This window comes from Gavia stellata, chromosome 1 (assembly GCF_030936135.1).
Source record: "Gavia stellata isolate bGavSte3 chromosome 1, bGavSte3.hap2, whole genome shotgun sequence".
In the NCBI taxonomy this organism is placed as follows: domain Eukaryota; kingdom Metazoa; phylum Chordata; class Aves; order Gaviiformes; family Gaviidae; genus Gavia; species Gavia stellata.
Genome location: NC_082594.1, coordinates 124,078,464 through 124,092,622, shown reverse-complemented (window position 1 = coordinate 124,092,622; position 14,159 = coordinate 124,078,464). Strand labels below are relative to the sequence as shown.

Below are 14,159 nucleotides of genomic sequence, written 5' to 3'. Positions count from 1 at the left end.
CAGGGAATGTTAAACTGACAGGGTGAGATCTACATAATTACAAAATATTAACGAAAAATAAAATAATCTCTAGATGAACAACACAGAAAATACTTATTCAAGAGTTTAAACAGAACCTTCATGTATTTTCCTGAACAACTAAAGCCGATGAACTATATGCAAGCTTTGAAATGTACAGTTATTTGTATCTGCTTCCATCTCGTGGACATTGCTACCTGTTTTCAGCCAGCACAGTGCAAGGTAACTCTCTACCGATTCTTTGACAACCTCAGTAAATCTTGGAATGATTTCAAAGACTTGAAAGCCAAACTTTACTAGCAAGTATAATTTAGACAAGATATCCTCTCCTATCCTCTCTGCCACTGCCATCCCACATATAAAGAGTCACAACTAACTCATTCAAAAAACATCAACTTCTTTCTGCTAAATCCCTCCACCCCCCAAAATCCCACATTAAAAGGATTTCGATTTTCTTAAGAATGCTGGCTGTATTTTAGAGGGATTTAGTTTCCTTACTTGTTTATCAACTTATACTGAAATTAAAACTATTGCATAATTATTATTTGGTCAGATTAAGTATTTTCCAATTAAATTCACCTATCTCCAAGGATGCATTACTCTTACCAATTTCAATAGGCATTAGATTACATCTACACCAGAGTCTCACCAAATTACAGCATCAGTAAATAAAGCATTTTAGTGCATCATATTTAATGATGGTATGTTCAGAAGCAAGTATGATTCTACTTTTCAGGAGAAGTGAAACAATCTGGGATTTTACTTACTACAAACTGTTTAGTGTAACTAAGGTCAGAATAAAAACTCAACAAAAGCAAAGTGATGTGCAGTGAAACAACTCTGCTACGGGATTTGTAAACTTCTGTTCAGCTAAAGTGCTCAAACCCATATATAAACATCAGCTAAGCCTTATATCAACCCTCTTTTCCTGAGGAGGGGACAGCAAGAAACGCTATTTGCTTTGGTAGAACAATTTGGGCTCTGAGCTCAATACTGAGACCCACAGGATTCGATCCAGCTGCCCACAGGTCAGTGCCCAGTATACTTCGAGGGGCGTCCAGGCACTCTCGACCTCCAGCTGCTGCCCCAGAAGGCACTGGTCACCCACAGATCCCACATCATACCTGCCAGCCTTCTGCAGATGTGTACTGTAACTCGGGGCATCTCAAAACAACCTGAAAGGCTATCTCACCAACTGAATTGGGGACCCAATTTTGTGGTGGGGTAGCCTTGGCTAAGGGCCAAATGCCCACCCAGCTGCTCCCTCACTCCTCCTTCTCAATGAGACAGGGGAGAAAGTAAGATTAAAAAGTTAATGGGCTGAGATAAAGACAGGATGATTGCTTACCAATTACCTCCACGGGCAAAACAGACTCACCTTGGGGAAAATGACATTAATTCATTGCGTATAAATAGACTTGAGTAGTCAGAAACAAATATTAAAACACAGCTTTTCCCCCACCCTTTCCCAGGCTCATCTTCACTCCTGACTCCTCTACCTGGTGTGGGCCCTGCGGGGGCAGCAGTTCCTTCAGGAAATGTCTACCTGCTCCAGCATGAGTCCTCCACGGCCTGCAGGCAATACCTACTCCACCACGGAGCACCTCCTCCTCCTCCCACCTTGGTGTTCCCTGTGCCGCCATTTCTCATTCTTTTTGTTCCCTCCTCTTCTCCCTGGGCAGTGCTTTTGCCCTTCTTAAACATGTTTTCCCTGAGGTGCCACCAGCTCGGCTGCGGGGCCCAGCCGGGCCCTGCGGTGGGTGGGTTGGAGCCGGCTGGAACCGGCTGTGTCCGGCTCGGGGCAGCCCCGGCCTCTCCTCACAGAGGCCGCCCCCCTGACAGCGCCCGGGCACCTGCACCCACTACTGCAAGATCAATTTTAACTAAGTTGTTTGGGTTTTTAAAGGAAAAATCCTCAAAGTAAGGAAGAAAAAAACCCAAGGAGAATGCTATGGAATGGTCTAAATCACACTTTCAAAAGAGGAGCAGCGCGCAAATGGAAACGCCTAAAATTCGTTTTCTAGAGTAGAGTACTACTTCTAGATTGGGTTGCTGGTTATAGATGTTCAAAATAGAATCCTCCAATTCAGTGAGCACTCTCACCGACTGAAACGAGCGGCAGCTCTCCACACGACAGGGCGCTTTGGTTAGTACCATCGCCCGAGGCACCGGGTTAGCCATGTGCTGGCCACCACGGACCAACCCGGGCCACGGGGCAACCCTCAGAGTGCCGAAAAGCAAGGTGAGAGTAAGGCCGCTGCCATTTAGAGGGTAGCAAAGCCATCACCTTAAGCAGTAACAGGCTCGTCAAGGCCGGGTAATATATTCTTACTGGTACTGGGGGCTGTTAAATAGAAGCCCCCAAGAGCTAACCAATTTTCTGACAGAATTCTGGCTCACAACTGGCTGAAAATAAAAGGCAAGAGCTTAAATAACACCTAGTAAAACCCTGATCAATCTAACCAAGCAAGACCAGTCAAGTACCAAATTCGGTCAAATTAACAGTTACCACTTTTTCTCAGGAGGATAAAAATACTATTTTAAGAAACTGTGCTATAACAGACATAATTTTATGCATAACATTGTTTATTCATTGTTTTACTGGAACAGTGGGGTTTGATTCCTTTTTGCATCCATCTCCTTTTGCCTTCTGCTTTCCCTTTTTAAAAAACTTTAAAAGTTTTAACTTTTCAAACACCCACTTCATTAATCTCCTAAAAAAGCAGCAAGGTACTAGGTATCTCTAAGGAAGCCACTCAAAATGCACATGACAACGCATAAACTGATTGGCCTGAACACACTGCTCTTCCAGGTAAACACAGATTCATAGTCCACTTCAGTCACACCATTTAAAATATCGGGGATTATTTTTCCCCCCCGCAGGATTAATACAGGGCCCAGGCTTTATTTTTAACTATACCTACCCAAGCGAGCCACTCCAGGTGGAGGGACTATATTCCAGCAAGAGCTTATTGCGAATTTGAGACACATACATATCAAATGTAATTTCTATTGTCCTACCTGCATGAGTGATGCCCTGGACCACCTTGGCTGAGCAGTAAGCAAAATATAAAAACACACATATGTATGGAGAAGCAGGAAGGAATATGCACAAGCAGATGTCTAAGCAGCAGAACGAACAACACTGCACTGTGTTTCCTTGGCAGAAACAACCGTTTCAGATCACACAGCTCTCTTAGACACCTGGATCCAGGCAGGTGTAAGACAAGACCCGTAAGGGCCTCAGAAGTTGATCTGAAGCAAACAGTGCTTATAAACAGCCTATACGTATTAATACAGCAAACACAGCTCACAAATATAGCCTATATCCCCCTTTTTCAAACCCCATGGTAAGTACTTCTGTGTGACATCAGTCATGTCAGGAAAAGACTCAATAGGTTCCAGTCCATCAAAGCACAGAGCGTCCCATTGACTCATAGGCAACTGTAGAGCCTAAACAAGTTCTTTATGTGCAACCATACTGTGTTATTAAGGAGAAATACCACCCTGGACCTCTGAAATGGGGCATCGGTGATACCATTTCACACCCCCCATGAAATTTTATAAAGTTATTAGTTACATTTTTCTCTACATTACTCCTCAAGATTTAACACAAACTCAACTCTGTGGCTGAAGAAGGTAACATCTTCAGATTTGTACTACACGTTCTGGACATCAGTTTGTTTATCAATTTGAATGTCCTAAAGTCTAGTTTGCTATGTCAAGCATTTATTTTTCTTAAACTTTATTATTTCAATGCTCACATTGCACAAAGAAGGGAAAATCATTTTATGGTCTGATTTTCTCCTTTTTATGTATTTTAATAACATGTCCTTGAACGCAGTATGTGATTTCAGAAGTATTTTTATCCAAGTACAGAATGCCAGACTGAGCCTTGTATTCAGATTCTTTTCCTTTTAAGTTGTATTTGCCTTTATCTTAATTTTCATTTAGGTAGTTCTTGAATTTTGACCTCTTTTGGTTTTAATTAAAGCAGGATAAACCTTTCATATTTGCTACCTGATAGTAGGGATCACAAAAGAAAATATACAGCTGAAGAGGAACAGTGTGAAACTCTTCACATGGGGTAAAGCTGTGCAGATGCTCAAAAATTTCTGAAACAAGCAACATCGTTGCCAAATCCACATGCAGACAGTAAAGGAGCTCAGGTATGTTTCTACTTCACCGCAGGCAGAACTGCTGAACTGTTGAAATGATCCCAGCACGGAAGACAAACTCTTTTTCTTTCATGAGGTACACTTAGATAAAAGGTAAAAAATCTGAGTTGATACATCATCAACCATTGCTGCCACCACCAATGAAATATGTATCCTACATTTGCCAATATATTTCAAAGCAGAGAACACGGACAGAAGACAGGAGGTCCGGACATGATTTATTGTGACTAATTCAGCGAGTCCAGAATCAGCAAGCACCACTCAGAAAGGACACATGCTTCTAGTTATTTCATTTGATATTAACAGCCACTTCTGAAGAAGTGAAAAAGTAGTGCATTATATTCATCCTTTTCAACTATTCCATACTCCTTATCTTTTCTTCAGTATGTGCATACAGCATTCAAGCAAGGCTCTGACATAAAAGCTATGCTTTCTTATTGCAGCAATTTTGTGCTACTCCTTTGCCTTTACTTGATTTTCAAGGTCTGGCATTTGACCCCCCCAAGAATTAGACAAAGCCCTATTGTCACGAGACATACTCCAAAATTAAGAGAGCAAAATTCATTATGCAAAGTCCCAATAACCTACTGAATAAAGCAATTATTAAAAGTCTTTAGCTGATGTAGTGCTCCCACAGTTCCCACTGGGGCAAAACTCCACAGTGTCCACTGGGCTGCTCTATACACATCTGGATTATGTCCCATATATGACTTTTCTTTGAGGTTTTCTCCTCAGTGGTACTTAGTTTAATCCCTCCGTTCCTTAAAAGGCCAGGCTAGCTGAGCGTTTAACCTACATGAATGCATGCACTAGCCTTATGGGAACAAACTTTCATCCTGCTGTTATGCAATTGGCAGTAATGCCGGATTGTGAGTTATTCTCGGAAGTAAGTTACACAAGTACAAGCCTCCTTTCTGTAGGCTACGCTAAAACTATCCTACCATTTAACTAGCTGAAACCAGCTTTTTCCAGCTAGATGGAGACACAGTATTGACATCTAGGTAGGATTATGAGATGTATTAAATTATTTAAACCACAGCTTCAATTCTACAGCTGTTTATAGCTTTCAAGACAGTTTTGCTTTATTCTAGAAAGGTAGTGTAGTTAATATGACCAACAGATATCCAGGCTCTGCCTTCTGTTCCAGATCAGACTCAAATTAAGGAAATGGACCCCTAATTGTTTCACAGAAAAAAAAGATTGGTCCAAGCTCATAAAAAGAAAACTTTCTTTTAGTTTCTTGTGCCTGGGCTATGCTCTAGAAAACAAACCTACTGCAAAAATTTGTATGTTCTTATCAGTGGGAAAACGGAATGAGAAATATGCCTAGTGCTAGGCCTCTGAACTGAAATGACTGCTTCTGCGCAGTCACCAGAGAAACTGGAGTTCCCCAGAGGACAAGTCAGAGCACTCTCTGTCAGACCCCTGCTTCGAGGCATGCTCTGGAGAAGCCTGTCTTTCCCTGACAATGTGGGAGCCTCACCTGAACATCTCAGCTAGATACCTAAAGCTGGTGCTTTAGGATAGTCCTGCCATCCCCTGAGACATGAGACCAGGTCAGTGCCCCATTCTGACACAGATGGCACAGCTGGGTGGCAATACAGCCATGCTCAAATCATTGCATTGCCCTGCATTGGATCAGCCTCTCTCTGCACACGTAGGTCAGCAGGTGACTACAGCACTGCCCAGGAAATGGCAGAAGCACACTCACATCTTCTGTGCAAGAGGGACTTGACGCTGGATTTCCCACACTGTGCCTTAAGGACTGGGGGTGATCCTGGTTTAGGTCCTTACTCCGATTTCTTACAGAACATTTTTAAAAGGTCTTAATTTTATTTTGATGTGTGCTGGGAAGTCTAGTATATTTTTTCAGGAAATAATAATGTTGGCTGTTGGCAATACTGAGATGGCTCACTCACTCCTCTCGACAGAGGATGTCTGAAGTTTGATGAGACATCTTCTACCCATGACAGGCAATGTTTTTATGACCCTGGCTTACAAACTTCACTTTTTAAACCTTGGGTGCAGAGATGCCCAGAATGCTCTTAGAATAAGGGTTATGGGGTTTTTTTATTTTGCCAAAATAAATTATATTAAGTTCTTCCTGATGCTCCATTATCCAGAGCAAATCTACCTGTTTCCATCTCACTGCTTCAGTCTTGTATCACTCTCTTTATGCAATACAACACTATCATCTCCAAGCACAAGACAAACAACAACTTTTAGAGGAAAAGATACAGTGAAACCTAAGTTTAAACTGACGGTGATAACAAAGATCCCATCCTAAAGGTACAAACAATCTGAAGTAATAAATATATACTGGGATAAAAGCACTGTGTTTTTGAGAGAGATGCAATAAAGCACCACAGTGAACTGACTTGGGCAAAGCTTGCCAGTTGTCTACTGGAACCCCTTCAATGCCTGTCACAAAGCACTTGGTAAAATGGCTTTTGTAAGAGTACAACTGTATACTGATGATGCACCTTTCAGTGAAATGCTGGGCTTTTTGCATTGTTAGGTTGTTTAGCCCAGCGCATGTATGGACTCTAGATTAATTAGTGTTGACTCCAATTCCTCTCATCTATCTCCACATTTACTAGATTTCTTAAATGATCACATAGAGGGATACAGTAGGTTTTCAAACTCAAGACTTCTTCAGAAAGATGAATTTTTTCAGAGTCTTCAACATTCAAACTGAGATTACTGTATCTCTGAATTCACATTTTCTGATAAATAACATGTGGTTCCATTCATGTAAAGAGCCAGTCTAGAGAATGACTGATGCTAATGAGAAAGAATCGGATCCACAAAGTTTACAAGGACAAGATTTTTTTCTTTATTTATTTATTTTCTATTTGAAAAGAAAAGCATATAAAATTTTGATCAATGTTGCATTCTCAACAGTGAAAGTTCTGAACAGATGTATGCTACCCAGTTGACCTGGAGGCTTTGGGTAGTGTTCATGTCAGAAGAGTGTTCAGCTCAACAGGACAGAGAGAAACCAATCTCTCAGGAATCACTTTTGCCCTTATTGTCTCATGTTATTAATTTTAATATATAATGTTGTGGTTACGAAATCATTATAAGGATACCTAATTTGGGAAGTTGTGGTTTTTTGAAGTCTGTTAAGTGATTACTCTTCCCATTAAATGAATTACTCATATTTATCATAGCTTTATATGGCCAGTAAGGCAGGGAACTGAACCTGCTAATTTTTCAGATGAGTTCAGCACTAGGTTGTTTGGGTTTGAATTGCCCTAAAAATAACAGCTTAGATTAAGTTCTGAGTAGGAATGGAGTAATAATAATTTGAACTGGTTTTCCTTTCCGTTCAAAAAAGACATGAAAATAACAGGTCAAGTTCAGGTTTGCTTTGGTAAAAAGCCGCCACAATTCAAACTGGTTTTCATTTTTATTGCCTTGTTAAAAGTGTGAGGAGCCCAAGCAGCCAGTTCCCTTGTAACTGTTTGCAGAGCACATCTTTCAAAATTTGTTTTAAAAAGCATTTAAAAAATATTCCACTTCTTTGTTTTTTTGTAACAATGACCAGGACTACCTTAAAGCCTTTGGGAAAGGTTCGCAGGATAACCGGAACACTAACACAAGTAACTATGGACACATCTCTTTCCCAAAATGGATTTCCCCCACTAAACCTCTTCAGGTAAATAGCCTGCACCTGTGCCTGAAGGCCAAGAAGATGATGACATACTTAAGCAAAAGTACAAGCCCCAGATCGGCTGAGATATTTTGAGCATGCCAAGCATGCCAGGACAGCCTGGGAGAGGTCCACATGTGAGAACCACAGGATTTCTCCACTGCACTTTTCTATACGCCCTTCTATAAGCCCTTCACCTTCACAAAGGTGAATTTTGTTCATCTTCAGTGCAAAAATCAACTCCAGCAGCAGCAAGAACTGGAGAAAGGACTGATCACAAGGCTTTAAAAAGGGAGAATGACTTACCCACATGACCAATCAGTGCAGGAGCTGACAAGAAAAGGAAAGAAGAGGTTACAAAATGTCACAGCTCAGCCCTGCTGTTATCTCCAGGCAGAATAAAATGCAAGGCACACAAAAGTACTCACCTGCTCATTGCCTCCTTTGTATAGGAGAGTTTCTGGAAAACAAACAAACAAACCCTAATTATATTTGAACATCATAAGGTGAAAGGAACTGAAATGCAGTTTATACCACTTTGTTTCCTCCCCCGTGCTGAAATAATTCTCTTTTCTTTGTTCTATGTTCATTTTTTAAGTTCAAAATTTATTAACCAAGTCCTCGCTGAAACGAAAAGGTGTCCCAGATTTCCAAAATACAACTGAAAGTCAACAAGAGATGCTGTAAAGAGCACTAGGTTTGTCAGAAGATGTACTGCATTTCCTCATTTTCCTGCATTGTTTTGCAGGAAGAATATTCACTCACCTTAGAGGAGGCTAGCAATAAGATCCTTTTAAGCAAGCCATCTTAAGAAATACACTACTACTTTTGCTACTTGTCCATAGATTTAAAACCACCTTTTTGAAAGTACGGTTACAGCTTAAAAATAAGGTAGTAGGATTAGTCTGATAACTTTGTTTAGGGTCATACAAGTGACAGGGATGACTTTTTTTTAATCATTGGTGTATAAAGACTAAGACAGGGCTACACAGTTCACAATTTTTCATCAAAAGTCTCCTGGTGTAGTGACATTGGTTCTAGAGAGGAGTCACAGGAGCTTCTGTGGGGAACCCCACAAGAAGTGGAGGAGTTCTTGAGCAGTTTGCAGCATGATAGCTGTTGAGGAATAATGCTGTATCCTGCATCTGTACCAATGTGAACAGAATACAAAATACTTACAGAAGATTATTGTCCAGCCACAAAATTCCTTTCTCTCTGGTGTTATGGGAAAGGGGATTGTTTGGCGGTTTGTTCATTGGGCTGGCTTTCTCTACATAATTAATGCAGATATATTTTTCAGTAAAAACTCAACCCAGGTGGATCAACTCAAATATCTACTTTGAAGTTAAATTACAATAAACTTCACACATAGTATTTCCACTTTGAAAACGTCTCTGCAAAACACCCATATGTATTCAGCGACCTAAGGACTGACACTCTAAGCTATCCTGGCGATTCTTTTCATGAAGGAGGACTGAAAAGGCAAAAGAGACTTTTTGAACAGGTTAGCCTGTTCATTCTCTTCCCCTGTGTTTCTAAGGAAGTCTAGAAGTTCATTTTTTATTGATTTGGAGCCACCCCAATGACTACCTTTCTCTTCTTTTCAGGACATCTGTGGACAGTAAGTGTGATCACAGCTAGAATGGCAGGCAGCCTGGATATCAGCCTGAGGAGGGCTTGCCAAAATACTAATTTCAGTCAGTTTGCTTTTCAGCATGTCCTTTGGCCAACCTTTATTGTACAAGTCCATTAAATGAAGTATTTGGAGATACTTTAGTACGAAAAATTAAGACACAGCTAGACCAGTTTTAAGTGACAAACCAAGAAACTAGCAAGACTAGGTAGTCTAACAGTGAAACATCTAACTCAAGGCCAATAAAACTGTACTGGACTTTGAATATTTTTTAAGGCATCATTACGCTGCTCTATAAAATGCGTGTACTCAGCTTTAGTGCACTGGTATCTGCAAGCAATAGAGAAACAGCTTCCCTCTCTACAAGCTTTTGGAAAGTTATATATAAGTGGTAGCCCTTTTAGTAAAAGGTGTCTGTTCATGAGAAAAAGAGACTTTCTTCCGCATTCAGTCAGTCAAGGCCATTTGTAGGAAAAACAAACCTCGTTACTGCGGGCCCCAGACGTATTTTTAATACCGCCTGGTAGTCAGTATCCAGCAGGTTTACTCATTAGCCCAAAGGCCATTTACAGCAGAGGTCAGTATAGCCCTGATCATTTCATAGAGCAAGGAAACAGAGATGCCCCAGTGAGGGGTGCATTGTCCAAAGCTCTAGTACAGGACAGCCTGAGGAGCTGGTGGCACCCAACTTTCCTGAGCCTGGGTCCAGGACTTAACCAATATGTCTTATTATTTCCAAGTCTTCTATTCAATAAATTATAAAAAGAACTTAAGAACCAAACCCGAAATGCCAAATTATTATTTTAATGGCCAAGGCCTAGAATACGAAACATGACACACTATCTCCACATCTACATTTTTTAAAAAGGCATCAAATTCCTAAGTTGTCATCCAGTTTTGTAGTAAACTAGCAAAGCCTAGTGCTATATGATTGGCTTTGAATGACAGCCTCTGCATGGGGCAGCTGGATTATTCTTTAATTCACCTAGTTCAGGACAGAATATTCTCTCTTCATTGCAAACCATATCTTTGTGAAACAACATTAAAGGATTGCATGCTTTAAATGACTGCTTAAATGACCTGACTTTTCACAATTCTTTCTCAGACAAAAGTCTCCCATGGATTCAATGGCAGCTTTGAGAAATAATGTTAAAGACTGTCACCCTTACGTTTGGTTGCTGTATAATGCTGTGAAGCTATTGTGAAAACAACAACAAAAAAATGCATGAACTGTAAATTACAAACAAGTTGATAAAAGAGTTATCAGTCATCCATTAAAACCCATATGCCAATGTAAAGCTTGCACAGAGATTATTATCATCTTGCAGCTCTATGTCACAGGTAAAATCTTAGGGCTTACGGTAAATTCAAAAGGAAAGTATGATCTCAATACCCAGTCTTCAGTTTCTTCCAGTCTACAGAGGGCTGAAAAACAGATTCACACATTTTGGATCAGTCCTACAGACTGAAATATAAGACTTGGTTTTTATTATGTTAAATGTTTGGGTTTTTTCAACTGAGCACGTGAAAATGAAGCATCCTCCTATTGCTAAAGCTGGCATGGTCTGCAATAGTTTGTGGTGCGACTGCCTTCCTCTCTCTTAAATGTCTAACTTGTATTCCACTCTGCACAGGAGGCAAGCACTGACATATTTCAATTTCATGGCAAACAGTCACCTTTTTCCCCTAATTAGAAGCCAAGGGCTCTAGTGTTCTAATACTGGCTTCGTTTCTCATTTAGTACAGTATTTAGTATTTGGCCTTTGCCAAATCACGTCACCTCTCTGGCTCAGTTCCTTCATTAATATGATGGAGTTATAAACATACCTACCACACAATGATCTGCAAGGATTAATTAACATCTTTACCCTGTGAATACTTTAAGTGATCTATAAATAGTTCTACATAGCAGCAGCAGCCACACCAAAGCTCAAGGGGACAGCTTTTACCCAGTGAAGCTACCTCTGACAGATGCTTTGCATAAAATTTGTTCCTCATGAAGCAAGACCTTCATAATATTATTATACCAATTCTTCTAAAGCTGGGAGCTGAGTTAGTCTGTGTTCCAAACACACTGAAACAGATAGAGCTGCTGATGGGCTGACAAGTCAATGCTAAACAAAAGTACTGCTGAGTCAACACAATTGCAGGTTTTGTTTCTTGGCCCAGGAGCTTTTCGAGTTGACTTTTGGTAGGAGTACCTCCTGTTACTGTTTTGGGGATTCCTAGGGAGACTGTGTGCCTTTTTGTTCTCAGACAAAGCTGCACTACAGACTCCTTTCCACGGCTAACTCTCAGCTTAACTCTTGGCTCTCGGCCCCACCAAAAGGTGTACACAGCACAAATCTCCCTTTCGGCAGCAACCAAAAATCACACAGACCTGCTTCCTTTGGAAAGGATTCATGACCTAATCCATGTTGTGACATGTCTCATGTGCCCAACACTGTTCAGATATGCTTTGTTATACACATGGGGCTGTATATGAGCCCTCAGCAGGTATAGCTGAGCATCTACTCAATGAGTTAAGTTACATGAGCTCCCTTAATTCTTCGTTTCTCATGACAGCTTTTTTCAACATGCCTTGTTGTAGCTTGTCATCAGATCGACAAGGAACAGCAACTCGTTAAAACTTTACTTCCTGAAATTTGATTGAAGTTTGGAGAAATAGCGACTGGGACATGTAGTCTGTCATAAAGGACAGATTTGCCCTGTTACGTGCCCACACTGGAAATGTGGGATGCAGACAGAACTTTACGATGGGAGCACCACAGTATCATGCTTTAAGCTGCGTTTTGCTATGGACTTGGGAAGGAGATTCCACTTTTATTAGAAAGATGAGGGTCTGCCTGCCTCCAACTTCCATTAGAGTCTCTTGGTAAAACCTAAATTTCCTGAATTCTCCAGGAACTGTAAAGCATCAAGTTTCAGGATTTTGATGAATTAAAAAATGGCCCCAAATTAACTGACCAACAAAACAATGACAAAGTCATGCAAGTCGATGGGCCTCTTTGCTTGCTTTAAGCACTTTGATGAACAGAAAGGTCACAAGAATTATCTCAGCCCCCCCATGACTTAACTGGATATGTGGCAGTTAAACAACTTAAGTATGACCATTAGAATTTTAGGTCCTCTCCATCCATCAAGGTATATTATCAGACCTATTTCAAGATATCCACTGCACCAGTATTTCATACAGACTAGCTCCTGCAGCTCTTTGTGGTGGCAGGTACTGCTGAGCTGTGCTTCATCACCACATGGGGAGAAGCTCTATGCAGACAGAAACCAGAGTTAAGCAGCAGGCATGGCCCTGACTTGTGTCTCTTGCTCGAGCAGGAAGTTACCTCTTCACCATTATCTACATTACCCTTGTTTGCTTAGGTCTCTTCTCTCTTTTGGAAATAAGGATTCTGAGACTGCCACGAATAACAAATGGCCAAAGGTTGGGGAATCATGGAGTTCAGAGATCTTCACATGCCAGCAGGAACTTGGCAGCTACACAGCAATACTGGATGTATTCTACGTCTTGATTGTCACTTATTTCTTCCTCTGGGTCTATCCACACAGCAGTCTATCTACTTGTTTTGCTGAATAAAATATATTCTGATTGATAGACACATCAGTGTGGGTTAGCTTCAGAGCACACTGGCAATCAAAAGCATATTAAACAAGAGGCTGTAAAACTGCTCAAAGTAATCATCCAAGAAAATCACCAACACTTCTTTTTTTCCACAGCCAAAGGCCACCTTCAAAGTTTCAGCATGTGCTATAGCTAAATGTTATAATACAGTTTCTCTTACAAAACAGTCCTATGTTCAACATGCAAGTGTGTCTTATTCCCTTGTTTTCTGTTATATGATGTCACACTAATAAAAAATGGGAAGTAAAAAAATTTATAAACACAACGTAAAGATTTTTTTTTATTCCCTAGGAAGGAAGTGTATTTTGTGCCTCCTCTTCTAATCACAATACATTTATGGATTATATTCATAACAAGACCTGACATTGTTTCTTGTTACATGAGCATATATACTACTAGTCAATGTGAAATCACCTGAGGCTCCATAAAAATGTACGCAATGAGGTATTTGCAAGGTAGCTATAAGGTGAAAGGTACTCACCAGTATCTTTCAAGAGAAGCTGAGTGTTTACAGTGTATTCTGCACATCATATTTTTTGGTGGTTTTATTATTTTATTATTATATTAAAGAACCACAGACTATATAAGGATGTGCTTGACTTTACATCTACTTTTTTAAACCTCTTGAAAATATCTTTCTTCCTACTACCACTCCACATTTTTCACACCTTCAGTTCTTTTAACTTTGTTCCTTCACACTTAAACATTCAGTGCAGCATCTTCTGATGCAATTTGTACAAAATGTTGCTTGCAAACTCTTATATTAATTGCTCTGAATATGCTACAGATTGGTGAGCCTCAAGGCGTGCAAATTCTCTTTAGCCACCACTAAAGCCACAAATTTTCTGAACTTTCCACATCTCTTCAACAAACAAACTTTGGAAGAGCATCTGGTTGGTGTGGTACACCCTTTCCAGGTGCATCCTGGCTGAAACAGCAGCACAGCTTTGTGTTGTTGAAACTAAAACAATTTAAAAATAGGAAAAAAAGAAAAGGAAAAAAAACCTGTCACATGAATTGAGGCTTTAGTCCACCTAG

The 14,159-nt window shown here is 40.4% G+C and overlaps 1 protein-coding gene across 1 annotated transcript in view; it reads right to left on the bottom strand.

The window, feature by feature from the left end:
- The window catches only part of IMPG2 (interphotoreceptor matrix proteoglycan 2), a 78,910-nt gene that overhangs the window by 50,010 nt on the left and 14,741 nt on the right, over nt 1-14,159 (bottom strand). Inside the window, exons 4-5 of the mRNA XM_059822282.1 lie at nt 8,280-8,311; nt 8,158-8,181 (exon numbers count right to left, since the gene is read on the bottom strand). Coding sequence (XP_059678265.1) covers nt 8,158-8,181; nt 8,280-8,311 — 56 coding nt within the window. The remainder of the gene's footprint in view (nt 1-8,157; nt 8,182-8,279; nt 8,312-14,159) is intronic.